Source organism: Arachis duranensis, chromosome 6, assembly GCF_000817695.3.
Source record: "Arachis duranensis cultivar V14167 chromosome 6, aradu.V14167.gnm2.J7QH, whole genome shotgun sequence".
NCBI classification, from domain to species: domain Eukaryota; kingdom Viridiplantae; phylum Streptophyta; class Magnoliopsida; order Fabales; family Fabaceae; genus Arachis; species Arachis duranensis.
In genome coordinates, this window is record NC_029777.3 from 103,151,600 (window position 1) to 103,168,412 (window position 16,813).

General features: G+C 25.6%; 1 protein-coding gene across 1 annotated transcript in view; it reads right to left on the reverse strand.

Moving 5' to 3' along the window:
• Positions 1-16,599, reverse strand: part of LOC107495292 (fatty acyl-CoA reductase 3-like) — a 27,729-nt gene extending 11,130 nt beyond the window's left edge. Inside the window, exons 1-9 of the mRNA XM_016116400.3 lie at positions 16,459-16,599; positions 16,256-16,359; positions 14,234-14,436; positions 14,007-14,107; positions 13,034-13,214; positions 1,590-1,751; positions 1,050-1,131; positions 696-962; positions 471-598 (exon numbers count right to left, since the gene is read on the reverse strand). Of these exons, the coding sequence (XP_015971886.1) occupies positions 471-598; positions 696-962; positions 1,050-1,131; positions 1,590-1,751; positions 13,034-13,214; positions 14,007-14,107; positions 14,234-14,436; positions 16,256-16,359; positions 16,459-16,537 (1,307 nt within the window). The 5' untranslated portion in view covers positions 16,538-16,599. The remainder of the gene's footprint in view (positions 1-470; positions 599-695; positions 963-1,049; positions 1,132-1,589; positions 1,752-13,033; positions 13,215-14,006; positions 14,108-14,233; positions 14,437-16,255; positions 16,360-16,458) is intronic.
• Positions 16,600-16,813: the final 214 nt, after the last annotated feature.

The window sequence follows — 16,813 nt, forward strand, 5'->3', positions numbered from 1 at the left end:
AAAATTAAAAGAAAAAGCCATAGATGTCTTAGAGTTCCTTTGTTCATCTATGTTGTGTATCATGATTCTGTGGGAATCCCCTTGTAAGTTGGGTTAGCACTTTACAAGTTGTAATCTGATTGATTATAGTGAAATTCCATCATGTTTGTGATGGAGACTGGATGTAGGCTGCACTGCACTTAGCAGCCGAACCAGGATATATCTGGGTGCAATCTTCTTCTCTTTCTACTCCATTTCTGTTTTCTACCACACAGGAGCAAAAGCCAGAATTATCTTGTGCCAAGTGACGAGACAAAACAAAAAGTCTCGTGGCAAGGGACGAGACAAAACAAAGTTGCTCGTGTCAAGTGACGAGCAAAAACAGAAAAGTCTTCTCTGAAGTTCAGCAAGTGTTAGCTTTAAAAAGGGGGCTAAGATTCAACCCCCCCTTCTCTTAGCCACTAAAACCATCAAAGAGTAATACTACTTACATGCCGTTGAAGAACAAGTAAGGCCTATAAAGCTCCACCAACCGCATCACAATTTGGATCTTTCTATTCAGCTCTTGATATGTTCGCTGAAAGTACCTGCAAAATGCAATATTGGCCAGTTCAAGTCCCTGTTAAATTGTAAAAGAAAAAATGTCAGCCTAGTTAATTAGGAAAAGATAACAATGACAAACATTGATATATAGTCAAGTGATTGCGATGAAGAACCTTCAACCAAAAGAGGTAGTGAATGAACATATATCTGCGGAAGCTAGCCATGTTGGCGAGGACAGTAAGTTGGCCAACTTTGACAGGTGTTCCATCTCTGTTTATCCAAGGTTTTGCAGTGAAATACCTAACTACATAGTCTTGGAGATTAGCGTATCTAACAGGGTTTCTAACAGAGGAACCCACATGGTATATGGCATCACTTGGATGATATGCATGGGCCACCATGGCCACCAGTATTGCATTCACCACCATGTCTGCTGGTATCTGCTTGTTATATTACATTGCAGCTTATCAAAAATCATGTCACATATTTTGGTCAATATAATAGTTTCATGCGAGCAACTAACTCACCACATCCACAACTCCGTTGATGTTTCCAAGGAAGCATGTTAGTTTTCCTTTCCCATAAGCAACACCTAAACTATCAATTGTTCTGTAACAAGTACAAGAGTGGAAAGAATTCATATTACTTTTCATTTTGTGGATGCAGCAACTCATTGACAGCAGCAGACCCTTAAATAGAGCTCAAAAATCCCGACGAATTAATTCTTAGCCTACTGAACTAAGAGATAACCGTGCGCAACAAAAAAAATAATAAACAAAGTATATGAATGATTATTATTTGGTGCATTATATGATTAGTGGTTATGGTCAACCATTTATTTATTTATTTATTTATTTATTTTTTTGCCATAAATACACAATTTCAGTCATTGTTATTACCTGCTTAAAGTGATACGTCGCCAAACTTAGATAAAATTATCCCCTATAGTAAACTTCATATCGTTATCAAGAAAAATTTAATTAAAGTAATTCTTGACTCATGATAAATAAGATCGTATTCATCATAAATACTCTTATAAAAGTGATGTTGATCTTAATAATATTTACCTTAAACCTTCAACCCAGCCAGGAAAAGGTTCGTTGAATGTACTTGTAACAATGGCAGGACGCAAAATAACAGCGGAAATAATATCTTTCATTTGTTCTACAAGCATTTCAGCTATTGCTTTTGTAAATACGTACGTATTTGGCCAACCGTACACCTTTGCCCTGATCAATGATATAAAACATAACACACGAATAATGGAGCTGATAATTGAACCACAATGTATGAGAAAAGCAAAGAGCAACGCACTAAAGGAATTTAGCAGAATACAAGGTTTTTTGTGAGTTTGTGAATGTAAGTTTGATTACAGAATAATCATATATGCTTAAATACTAGTAAGCACTGCTAGTCAAATGATGAAGTAACACTCTAATAAAGCATATGCACATTAACTAACAAAGCAGAATCTGTTAGACCAGTTTAGTTACTTAACTTGAGTTAATACTTAATCTGGTCCTAATCTTGCATGTGAATTTTAATTTATTCATGGAAGTTTTAATTACTTTTGTTTAGTGTCCAAATTTTACAAACATAACTCACATTAATGTGTAGCATAATTTTCAGCACACAAATGTTAATGTAGCTAATATAGACAGCAAAATGTCTCATTGAAATTTATAAAACAGTATCATATACTTGTTTTGGAATAAAAAAGTTTCAATAAACACAATTTACAATGTTATTTTGAATTATTTGAGTGCTAAAATCAAAATGACGTCTTTTATAAAGTTCAGCACGGTATTTGACTGTTCACGTCAGTATTTTTTTAACCTCTATGCATAAAAAATTATCCCAAAAACTAATTTACAAAATTTTAATATTAAATAAAAGTAATTGAAATTTTAATAAGGACTAATATAAAACTCGTTTATAAATCTAGAGACTAAATTAATTGAATATTATCTAAGAAGAAAAGAAAATTAGTAGTGACTAGTTGCTTCACTGCTACGTTACCACTTCTTCTTTATTATCTCTTGTCTCTGCTTAAGCTTTATCAGTGAACTATGGGTTGCATGGTTATTTTCATATACAAACTATGATGAAAATTAAATAAACAAATAATATGGAAAAAAAATCAAATAACATTATGATACACTACGTATTCGTGTAGGCATCATCGTGAGACATTTACATAATGATTCATGATTACTTGGATATATTAGTTATTAGATATATATGCACATAATTAACAAGTACTTTAGAACCATATCAAGATAACGAGTAATTTAAAAAGTTCAGTATATATTTTTTGTTGAAAAATAAGGATAGAAAATAATAAATTTTAAATATTATTTATATATCAAAATCAGTTACTAAAATTAATTATTATATATTTATGTATAAATACATATAATATTTAATTTCTCTAATTAAATTCTCTAAAAAAATTGATTCAATTGTAGATGTGGCCAGTTCATATAAAAATTTATAAATTCTCCCTCCTTCCTCTGTTTTGCAGGTCTTAACTCTGTAGAGTGTAGATTTGACATTTTGACCTTTGAACATGATTGCTTAACATACAAAGTTACAAATATCCGTTGTATATCAGTTTTTTTCACTAATAAATATGCCTGATAATTAATATACTTTGTTAATCTATATATAAAGATTATATTAAAAGCCTAACTTTCTAAGGAAAATGATAATACGGAGACAAAAGTGCATGATTTGGATTGCTGGATTTATGACACGTTATAGGTCAATGATAAATATGGTCTTCGTATATTTAATCATGATATATCACTCTTCAAAAGAATAACATGTCACTAATTTGAAATCGGTCTTTAAAATTTTTAAAATGAAATACTTAAATTTAAAAATTTAAAAATATATAAAATGATCTTCGATATTTATTTTTATTAGATAATATAATTTTTTTATTAGTAACTAATAATAATTACTATCCACATTGCCATTAAATATCAATATGTAAGGTGAACAAATCAGTAAAAAAAAATTTAAAAATATCAAACTATCCTTAAAAAAGTTAAAAATTTTAAAATAATTTTTTTGAATTATTTATATATAATTATTTTTAAATAAATAAATTTTAATTTCTAAAATTCTTGATTTATTTATCTCAAACTTGATTTTTTTTATAACAAAAGTTTTTAATGTATTTTCACAATAAATTATGAAAAGACATTATGTTTCTCTAAAAAAATTAATTTTAAAATAAATAAACCTATATTTTTAATCATAAAAGATCTTGTTGAGTTTAAAATTAATAAATTAATTAATAATGACTAAATATTATTATTAGAATAAAAATTAATTATATGTATGATTAGTTTTTTTTTGGTATTCTATGTATGATTAGTTTATTTAAGTGTACTGAAAATTAAAATAAAACAAACTGGCCCAAGAAGCAAGAAAATAGGTCCAACAAACTAATGAAATCCAAAGAAATCTGGATAGCTAGTGTAAAAAAATTAAATTGGCCCAAGAACAAGCAAATGGCTTAACTGGAGATCCAAGTCTATTCACTTGGCTGCTAACTAAAAAATTGAATTCCATTTGCATGGGAACCCAACTTCACACCATCCAACTAAACTCTCTCTTCTCTTTTTCCATCAGCCACGTAAAATTACAGAAGAAAAACAAGAAAAAGAAAAAGTTCTGTATATGACTCGTATCAAAGAAGAAAAAGGGTTAGCCACAAAAAAGAAAGTACAAGAAATCAAAAGTTAGGACAAAAATCAGATCTTAGACAAGATCAAAAAATATTTTTATTTTTGGTATATCTAAAGTAGCTTGCTGAAACTTTCTTTTTCTTCATACACATTTCTAAAAATCTAAAGAAAATAGAAATTATAGAATTTTGCAAGAAATCAATAGTAAAAAAAGTTACTTGAAGAAAAAGTATAAATGAAGAGCACAGATTTAAGAAGCAAGAAAAAAAAAAGAAAAAGAAGAAAGAAGGTATGGATGTATGTACTGTTAAATCATTGCTGCTACTCTATTCTGCGCCACTGTTGCTGCTGATTTTTGGGGAGAAGAAGTCAAATATGTTGAAACAAAGTTTCAAGTTTTAAAAAGTTTTACTCCTTTATTAAAGGGATAAACGGCTAATGATTGAAACAATGAGTGAGAGCACAAAATTTAAGTTTTCATAGCTTACAAAGTTATTACCTTCTCCTTCATGGTTCTCAATTGAATATTTTGCTTTCTCAATTTTATTCTTTTTTTTTTGTTTCAATGAAAAAAAGCATTACATTGAGGAATGAAAGAAAAAATCATTGATAGTAAAAAGGCAAAGAGAGTGAGACTTGGAAAAAAGTCAATGTTTATTTTAGAAATTCTTTGTATGTATTTCTGTTTTGTTGTTATGATCCTGAGAAAATTTTCTTACAAGTTGGGTGAGCACTTTGTAGTTAAAATTGAGGAAGTGAACCTAGTCAAATCTGGCTTGGGTAGAAGCTAGGTTTTTCCTAGATATGATTGAGTTGAATTTTAGGAAAATTGATGTATGTAATCTTGTTCAAAGATAGTGAAATTTCATCATTGTTTTGATGGAGACTGGATGTAGATTATATTGCATTGGGTAGTTGAATCAGGATATATGGCTGTGTTACTTCTCTTTCTCTTCTCAATTCTGGTTTTATGCTTTAGGAGACAAAACAAAATTATCTCCTACTTATTCTATCCAGCTATAATATATTATCTCCTACTTTTTTACACGAGGTGACTCAACTGAATTTATAAGATACACCCAGTTTAAATATAAAGAAAGCAAAATTAAAAGAGGCCTAATTCAAACTCCCTTTTCATAACCACTGATATCCATCAGATATTAATTTAATTTGTAGGTACTATATTCCATTATCATTCTTTAACAATGCAGAAGAAAATGAGTTAGTGTTGTGTCAAAAGGTGTGAAGACTCCCATTTAACACAAAAATTTGTACAAAGGTTTATAAATGCAACATCTTAAAACTCATATATAATACAAACCACGTCATTTCTAAATTCAAATTTGTAAGTTTTGATCAACCACAAAATCAACGCAGATTATTTACAAACCTCAATATATAGTTTGCTTAAAGAATAAATGTCTTAACAAATTCAAGTTCTGTTAATGTTTTTTAGGAAATTTTAGAATTTGTTGGTTGTAATATTACACAAAATAGACTAACGGTTGAAGTTGTTTGTATTATCCTAATTTTGAGATTTTTTTATTTTTTTAGAGACTATTTTGTACTTCATTTTAAGAATTAATTTGTCTAACTTGCACATGTAAATACTTAACAGCCACGTATATAAGTTAATGTTCTACGTCAACCGTCATTGTCAGTGACTAACGAAAATGACTATATTATTTAATGTTAAAAATTATTTACTATATTTTAAAATCTAAAAAAAATTAAAATATTTAATTTTAAAAATCTTAGAGCTAATTTAAATAATTAATGATAGAGTAAAGTATCGTTTTTGTTCCCAACGTTTAGGATAAGTCCTATTTGTGTCTCTAATATTTAAATCGTCCTCTTTGTATCTCTAACATTTGTAAAAGTGATTCAATGTTATCCTACCGTCAATTATACATCATGTGCTTTAGTTAGAGTTTTAAAAATCTTTTCTTAAAATTAGAATATAAATATTTGAGTCAGAATTGATAACTCATTCAAGATAATAACTCATTAAAAGTTAAAATTAATAATTGCAATATTTATATAATTCATTTTTTTAAAAACATAATTAAACATAAATACAGATTTTAGATACAATATTAAAATTAAATATATAAGTAAAACTTAATTAAAAATAAATATATTTAAATATAAAATTTATCCTAAATATAAAAACGAAAATAATATTTTACTCTTGACGATAACAAACAGCCACCCACGTAGATAAGTATCAAAGTTAACTAAAGGTATGTAAAGTTGTTAGCTACGTATGATGTTTCTCTTTCTTGTGACTCTCTTCAAAGTATGAGATGACATGTATCCTATATTCCTATTCTATTGGTGGTTAATTACTAGATTTAGTACTATTTTTATATTTTCACCACATATAAGCAATTTGTACAACTCTTCAACTTTCAGTACAACAATATAAATTATTTTTGAGAATTATAATATGTAAAAAAAAATTTAAAATTTATCAAAAAAATAAATTTTGATACTATTTTAACTATGAAAATATGTTAACAAAAGTTTTGTCAAAAATAATACTTTTAACATATAAGCGATTGTGAAAAAATTTAAATCTTATTTTGATAAATATTGGCTGTCAAAAATAATTTGTTAGAAAATTTTGAGAACATATTTTCTGTGATACTTATTAATTGTCAAAAATACTATTTATTTTGACACTTATTGACTATAAAATATTCTCAACAAAAAATTTTAACAAAGAATGAGATGTGATCTTGAAACTAAAGAATAAATTGAGATTTTGAAGATAAAAAATGAGTAGTATAATCTTAAACTAAGAGCAGTGTGATGTCAAAATTAACAGAGCCTAAAGAAAAAAAAATAGTAGAGTAAATTGAAAACAAATGAATGTCAAAATTGAGTAGTAATTTTCTACGGTCAAATTTTTCGTCAAAAAAATATAGAAAATTTAACATTTGTGATATTTATAAAAAATATATATTAATTTTGATATTTAATTATGGTGTTAAAAAATAAAGTGTCAAAATAATTCTATTTTCTTGTAGTATTTATCAAATTAAAATTTAAAATTAGTTTGGTTTATAATCAATTTAAAATTTATTTATCGTAAATTTAAATTAAATATTAAATTTAAAATATTCACATTCAGCGTAAAGTGAAATGTTATCTATTTGATCTTTTATAATAATAATAATAACAAAATTTTATCTCATAATTCAAATTTTTTTATTATTTATTTTTTTTATTTATTTTTTATCTCATTTATCTTTTTAACTGAATATTCTACTAATATTCTTTATATATGACTAAATTAATTAAGACAAAATTTTATCATTTTTTTATAATAAGTGTTATTCCAACTTTTTTTATATATTCCTTTCTTATTATATATATATATATGAGACTACTCATCTATCTCAACATCTTCATTTTTACCACACTTAATATATATTTATGCTCATTTTTTGTCATTCAAAACTTTATTCCATATAATATATATAGTCAATCTATTGGCAGTGCAATAAAACTTCCTTTAAGTTTTAAAGATATTTTTTGTTACATGTAAACCAGATTCACTACTCTACCACTTTGACTAATATGTTTGTATCCCATGCTTACATCCTCCTTAATTTTTCTATTATCCTATATGACACACTCAATAGATACTTAAAATATTTTACTTGAAGTAAGATAGTTTCTCCAATTTTCAATTTTATATTATTATTTTTTTTCTGTCTATTAAATTTGCATTTTATATATTCCGTTTTATTTTGACTTATGCGCAATCTTTACCCTCTCTAAAGCTCCTCTCCCAAAAGAATGGTGTCATTTTCAAAAAACATGCACCATGTTATTAATTTCTGGATATGCTCATTAGTAAGCAACTCTAAAACTAATGTGAAAAGATATGGATTTAGAGATAATCATTAGTGCAATTCTACACTAATAATAGAAACTCTTCTATTATACCACTTTGAATTTTCACACTAGTTGTAATCTCATTGTACATATCCATAGTTGCACGAATATATACAATACTTACACTCTTTTTTTTCAAGACCTTCTATAAGACCTCTTTTCGTATCTTATCGTATGCGCCCTATTATATACATTTTTCAAATAAATAATCATGTGTAGATCATTTTTATTAATTTGGTATCTCTCCATCATTCTTCTTGACAAGTGTATAGTTTCGATGGTAGATCTACCTAACATAAAGCCAAGTTGATTCTCCAAGACCTGTGTCTCTTATCTTAACCTCCATTCTATCATGCTCTCGTATAACTTCACAATATTACTCATAAATTTGATCCCTTTGTAGTTTTCACATTCTTGTAAATAGGAATCAAGGTGATTTTTTTTTAGTAAAATTAGGGAACCAAAAGCATATCAGCCAAAACCCAGCCAAATACCTTCAAAATTTTTACGAGTTAATATATATGGATGTTTTTTCTACTAAGTATTAGAATGTTTCTTTTTCATATTAAATGGATGCTCTTTTATATATTTTTCGAATTTGTGATTGTTAGAAGTGGATAGATTAATGTGAGAAAAAAGAGGAAGGTTTTTATAGGTTTTAATTAGGTTTATTTAATCAATTTAAAATTTTTTAAATTTTGAATTTAAAAAATTTAAAATTAATTAATTATTGATATAAATTAATATAATTTTGTTTAATTTTTAGCTGATAAGCTTTTAGTTTCTTATACTTTTCCTTTTTTTTTTTCTATTCACCTGATATTCTCTTAGACACTAGAATTTCATTAAAAAGTTGTATAACCAACCGACACTTTTTTCTCCTAAGCCTTGCCATACTTCCATCAGAATATTGTCTGATCCTACTACCTTTTCATTCTTTATCTGCTTTAAAGTCTTCCTTTAAAGTCTTGAATCCTTCAATAACAATACAGTTGAAGCTTCCTTCCTATGTAATTGATCAAAGTATAGAAGAGTCTCTTGTGTTTCATTAAATATCTTATAAAAGTAGTTTCTCCATTTTTCGTTAATATTTTCATCTTGGACTGAAATTTTACCATTCTTGTTCTTGATACATGTAACTTATCTAAATCTCTTATCATTTTTTTTTGAGTCTTTGTGATTTTATATACACATATTATACCTTCTTTTGTATTCAAAAACTGATAAAGACTCTTATATATTCTTGTTTTTATTTCGTTTGCTACCACTTTTGTCTCCTTACTAATTTTATATTTTTCAGTTTTCAACATTACAACTTAAAGATTGCTCTTTAAAACTCTTTAAAACATTTCTCTTTACCTTTATCTTTTCTTGTAAACTTGTATTCCACTGCTATTATTCCTTATCTCTTTTTTTGATACCTCTATTTCAGTGAAATTTTTTTTCTCTTTTGATAATAACTTTTGTCATCTTATTTTATATCTCACATGCACTTCCATGTCCTTTTCACTTTACTTCTTCTTTTATTTGTCTTTAAAATTTTTCTTATTTCTTACTTTTTATCTCCTGTCACTTTGTTCGTGGGTTCTTTTTTTGATGTCTTTTTCTCACCTTTTGCTCAATACAAAAATCTATAACAAAAATCCTATGTTATCAATTTTTTTTTCTGAAATAATTTTATAATTATTGCAAAAATTTTTGTTGACTCTTCTTAACTAAACAAAATTAATTTAAGAGCTTATTACACCACTATTATAAGTTAAAAAGTATTCGTTTCTCTTCTTAAAATAAATATTTACAATGAGAAAATTAAAAATTAAAAAAAAGTCTAAGATGGTTTTACCCTCCATATTGACAACTCCAAAGATATGTCTTGGATTAGGTTTTCTAGCTCCTCTAAGAATTTTTTTATGTTATTTTTTCAAATTTACTTGTAGTCCATAGACACTAACCACATAAAAAGCACTTCTTCTACCACAAATTTTATAGTGATGATAATCACCCATCCTTTTAACCTCTATCACATCTTTATTCCACTCCCTATCCATAATAATGCCTATTCTATTTTTATTCTTTATTTTTTTTTGTATACCAAGATTTAAACCTTGAAGTAACTTCCTTGCCTTCTTCTCCATCTATTTTATTTCTTGTAAACACATTAGGTTAACTTTATAGATTTTTCTATTAGTGTGTTTATTTTTTATATCCTAAGTTGTAATTTTCTGTTGTCTATGTCTTTACCTTTATTTTTGTTTATTTTTATTTTTTTTAATAAACTAATTTATTTACTCTCGTCTATTTGTAAAAAAGTGAAAACCCTTTCGTCCTCACTACATTCAAGCACTAATACAGTAATTTTTTTTATTTGACACTGTACTCAAAACATACGACATGTTATTTTGGGACAACAATTAAATTTTAGCGTAATAATATTTTGGTCCATATAAAAAAAATTCGACATGTGTTTTATATTAACTGTCGAAAAGGTCTAATGCATCACTCCTCTTTTATCTGAGTTTAAAATTGACTATGTAACATTGGTTATGTAATATAGACGGAGTTGTATAACTCTTTAAAAGATCGAAATAAATAATACTATAATGTTATCTATCTATTATAATATATAAAAGGAGAGTCTAAAAAAATGTTACAGTGAATGAATGACATTGACTTTTAAGTTTCATATAAATTGCTATGTCATCCATTATAATAACATAAAAAAAATATCTATCTTAAAAATACATTTATACTATCATAGAGAATAGCACCTATATAACTAATCTAACGTCAATCTCATAATTTTATACACTTAATTATCTAATTCTACAAAAAAAATTACAGTATAAATAATGTTAGTTCATATCGATAATATTATCGATATGAACTAACATTACTAATTATCGATATGAACTAACATTATTTATACTGTAATTTCTTTTGTAGAATTAGATAATTAAGTGTATAAAATTATGAGATTAATCTACATTCTAAATTTCTAATATTACATATCTTATTTGTAGAATAAATTTTATTTTATGAAAATCTATTTATTTATTTGTCTATCTATTAATATATCTATCTATCTATCTATCAATGTAGTATAAAAAAGAAAATTAAGTAATGACACAATGAATTCTTGATATATTATATAACTTTTAATATTGTCACATAAATATTTTAGTGGAATTATCATTTTATAGGTTTTTGTGTAGACCACCAAAATAGTATCCAAAATTTTTGTCGTTGATAAAAATAACACAAAAAATTAAAAGTCTCTTAAAGATAGTTTAATATGACAAAAATGACCATTTGTTAAGTGATGTATACCATTTTTATTAATGAAAAATGCTGAGTTATTTAATTAGTTTGATGAGATGGAAAATGTGAAGGTTAGCGTGGTACAAATCATAATCCTAACCTCCTAATATACCTTCAACTCCCAAAAAAACTCAATAGAATAATTCATTTTTTGGGTACCTATCTTCACCATCTTCAATTTTAAAATAGAATAATCCATTAAAAGAAAAAATCATATAAAAAAACTGAATATTTTTTGCAAAGTGTATGAATGGAAGATTCATTGAAAATTATTTCGAAGAAACAGACAAATTTTTAAAGAGAACCCAAATCCAAAAAATGAAATGTCAAGAAAAAATTACAGCAATAAATACAACGAAAGAAGGAGGGCATTGTTGTTGCAACTGTGAGAGAGAGAGAGATGACAATAAGGTGGTGGAACTATAGTGATGGTGATGGTTCAGATTTTAGGGCTTAGTTTTGAGAAAGGGAGAGTGATGTATATGTCTGTGCGGCTGTGAGTTGAGAGAAGATAAGACTAAAAACTAATTGGCTGAAACTAGACAGATATATAAATTTGATTCTGTGCTATAATTATATTAGTTAACTCAGTATTTTTCGTTAATAAAATTAAAAATAATTAATCTTTGGTTACTTTTGTCAAATATTAAAATTTTTAGGAGACTATTTTATTATTTCTATGTAAATTACATATTTTATGTCTTTAATAGTAATGTTATTTTTCTTTAATTATTGTAAATTAATTAATAAAATTTAATTTATTCTCTCTTTTTACTCTGTCTTCTACTTATATATGTATTTACTATATAAATCAATATTCACCTTACACAACTTTTTTAGCTTCTCTCATTAATTGATGCCTCTCACTCGTTTTTTTATATATTTGTTAATGTTTTGCACAATTGTTTAAAAATTTGATTGATAATTCCAATTCTTTATTTTAGTTTGTTAAATAATTTGATCACTATATGTTGGATGATAAACTTCTAAAATATTATAATGTATGATGTTCTTACAATGTTTTTAATTTTTTTATTTTTAATTTATTTGTGTTTATCAATTATATATTTATCTTTGTCACTTATATACTATTTTTTTAATAATTTATATTTTATTGTTATTTAGTTATAATAATGATTTTGAAATTATATGATGTTATGATTCATAAAAAATAGATGTTATTTTTAATTATTGAAATACTATATTCAATTATTGCACTACATCGAATAATTTTGTTCTTGTACTACAATATTTAAGTTTACTAAATATATAAATTAGGTAATAATTTTTTTTTAAACACTAAAATGTATAATATTTTTTTAACATTTTATTTAAATTTAATATTACTTTTTAAATTTTTTTATTAAATAATTTCTTATATATAAAAATCAATCTATTTTGGTTCTTTCTGACGCACGAATTTAAATCTAGTATACACTGTTTATAAGTAATAATGGACCACTAACTTATGACATATTTAAAAGCAACAACGAAGCGTCTTAAATACACTGAAGATATGAACCAAAAATATACTTAAAAAAAATTAACAATGAAAAGTAAAAAAAGGTGAACAAATATAATTGACTAACCTGGTAATACCTAAGTCCTTCATGGCCATTTTGATTTCATTATCAGTCGCTCCTTGCTTTTGTAGGTCGTCTAACTTGTCACGCACAATTTTCTTTTCAGCATCGATGTCTAATCCAGGTACAGCAGTGAAGTGATATGGGGTCTCTAATATGAGCCCATCTCTCTCACCACACACATAAGCTGATGATAGAGATATGAAATAATTATAATTTATAAGGCTAAGCAATAACAATCAATCTAATTTTCTGGAATAGATTAGGGATGATAATGAAATAAGATATGGCGTGGTGAATATTTCAGTACTCATATATATGCATTCTGATCTATCGTATTATTCGACATATTATTTGTAAATATTTTATTTATCATTCTAAATTCATATGCACAAATATCTTATTATTATGAATTCGAATCTGTCTCATTTCACTCCAAGGGCGGAACTACATAAAGAGAAGGGGTCAATGATCCCGCTAATTTTAATTTTTTATATATAAATTATAGAATAAAATTTAAAACAGTCCTGACAATTATTTTAAAAGATAACGATGCTTTTAATAAAAAAAAACTCAACTTAACGACTGACAATTATTTCGAAAGGACAACGAATTTTTGTGCCAAAAAAAGTTAATGTAGCTTTTTTTGACACAGGGCTTATCAATCCTAAAAAAAATATCAGGAATCGAATTAGATTTTTTTTGTTTTTTAGGCCTCGTTGTCCTTTCGAAATAATTATTAGAAATCGAAGTATTCACTCTAAATTATATATAAATTTTAGTTTAATCTCTTTTAAAATTTTATTGTATAAATATTTTTGACTCTTTTCTAATATTTCGTCTAGTTCTGTATCAATTTAAACGTTATATCAATATATGTCAGATTATATATACTAAGGTAATTCATGTCTTTTCTAGTAAGGTTACATTAGTAAGAATAACGACATGCATTAATTAATGTATATTATACCCACACAACCTGTTGATATATGGACTAGTACTTTCAGCTTAATACATTGTTTGGCAAAGTAAATAACATGCTTAGCTCCAAAGACATTTAGATCCAACGCTATGTCATATCTGCATTTTCAAAGGGAACAAGTAAAAAATAGTGTTTCAATTCCCCCAAGAAGGAGAAGACAAAACTGGAGGAAAAGGAAAGAATAATATAGTTTAATTAATTAAGATCGTTATAGTTATATAAACCTTTCATCAAAGTTAGTGGTTGCAGCCAAATTAACAATAACATCAACTTGGTTGCAAATCTCTTCCTTTAGGGTTGAATCCTTCAAACCCAAGTCCTCATAACAAATGTCCCCAGGAAACACAGTCAACTTTTCAGATATAAAGGAGTTAAAATTTGCACCTAGCTTTTCTTTTAGCAAATTAAACAAGTCCGTCCCTAAGATCTGCATGCAAAATTAAATCAATATAGTATTTAATTATCACGTTTACCATATAATAAGGTTAATTAATCTATTGATGTAATGAGAATTAAACTAATAATATGTGCCTACTTTATTATAATTAATTGAACAATGATAGGTTGACGAGGGGCTAAACCGGCAAAGTAATATATGCTTACTAAAACCATGTGAGATCCATCATTATTAACTTTTTCTATACTTTCCCTCTTCATCATCGTATCATACTACATTTTTCTCTTCCATTTTTTTTAGCAGTGCTAACCACGCTACATTTTATGATTTATAGTCATTAATTAATTATTATTAATATTTTAATGATATAAAATTATATCTAATAATATAAGATTATATATTTTTTTGTTGGTTAAATATTAGTTAAATTTTAATAAAAATTTTGGCCCTTAATTTTTTTTATTTGATCTACTAATAATTAAAAAAATATTCAATAAACATGATTTTTTGTATTGCCTTTCGTGCAGACGTGCACATAAAAAAAGGTCATATGTATGAAATCAGGGGTGGAGGCACGTATAATTAAAGGGGCATAGTGGCCCCCAAAATTTTAAATTTTATGAAAATGGTCCACCTTTTTTTATTACCTAGACTTTTTTTTAAATTATAATATATAAATATAATTCATTAATAATTTAGAGTAAACTAAAATTTTTTTTAAATATTTTTGTATAATGTTAATAAGATATAGTAGTCCTAGGCCTAGTCCACTTTATTTAAAAAATAAAATATAAACTTCTATTCCTTTTTCAATGTCTTTATTTATTTAAAGAATTTTTCTTACACAATAACAATTTTTCTTATTTTTTTCTATCTTTATCTCTTTAACTTTTTTATCTTTTATTCTTTGACTTTTTTTTTTGCAGATTAAAAAAAATTTCTAGTTCGATAAGTGATTTCATTTTTTTTCACAAAAAAAAAATCTATTTTTACTCTTTTTTTTTTATTTCAAGAGAACTATTAAACTAACAACCAAAGCACATAATCATACAAAAGTAGAGCATGTTTAATATTTTTCTTTTACTATTTTTCGTAGGTTATTGGGTGTAGCCAATAGAATACCAAAAATTCAAAATGGAATAATGGATTAGATAAAGATGTGTGCATAGTGCATTTAAAGAAAAAAGAAAAACGAGTTTAAACAATAGAATAAGTAAATCCTTACATTTTTATTATTTTTAAATATTATATGTAGATAAATAATAGAATACGTAAATTATGTTTTTTTTTCTTGATTTAAATAAATTAATTTTATTTTTCTGTTAGTCTTGTTTAAATTTTTTTATATTTTTTATATATCTAATTATTTACTTAATTTACTATTATTTGTTAAATTTGTATGTTATTATACATTAATTTGTTTATTTAGTTTTTTTTATTAATCAGCTATTTAATTATAATTTTATATTAGTTATACTACAATATTAATATTATTGTTCTGAATTATAATATCTTATTTTAAATTAAAATATATTTTATATATTATTCTCTTACTTTATTATTTATGATATGTATTCTTATTTACTTATAAAATTATTTTGTTATTTTACAGAAAAAAAATTGTATAATAAATAAATATTGCATATACATGTCAACAAAGACAAAATTAATGGATATTAATACATATATGTACATTTTTGTATAATATTTAATTGAGATTATATACTTAGTTTTTTTTATTTTATCATTAGAAATAGTAATATAAAATATTTTTAATAAATTATTAAAGATGACGATGATCCCCTAAATAATTAGTCTAGCTCTATTCCTGTTTATGATGTCCATGCACCTCATTGTTCAAGCGATGAGCGGCAGATTTGGCATCTGCGGCTCTCAAGAGAAGAAAAACCTTCTTAATATTTGGTTGAACCCTCAACACCTTCTCCAAAAAAACTGAAACATACAACCAAATAAAAGACATATCAATTCATCACAAATATGAATGAACGAAAAAAAAGAGAGTTATATCTATATATGTATATGTATGTATACTTTTGGCTAGAAAGCCTGTGGCTCCAACAACCAAAATGGTCTTGTCCTGAAGAAATTGGAGCACACTTCCAACCTCCATTGAAGAAAAATAAAAGCTTAAGGTATATGATGAGAAGGGCAGAGAAATTAACCAGAGCGATTTGGCTTATTTTGAATATAAGGATAGCAGCATAAGCTATGCAATATATATATAGTGCTTGTGATAGTGAAAAGTTATTTGGTTTGATAATAAAGTTTTTTGTATGAGAAATTTGTATTCAAAAAATATTTGAGAATTATTATAATTTATTATTTTTTTATTATTTTTAATTATTAATTTAATTTTTTTAGTTTAATAATTTAATAATATACTTTA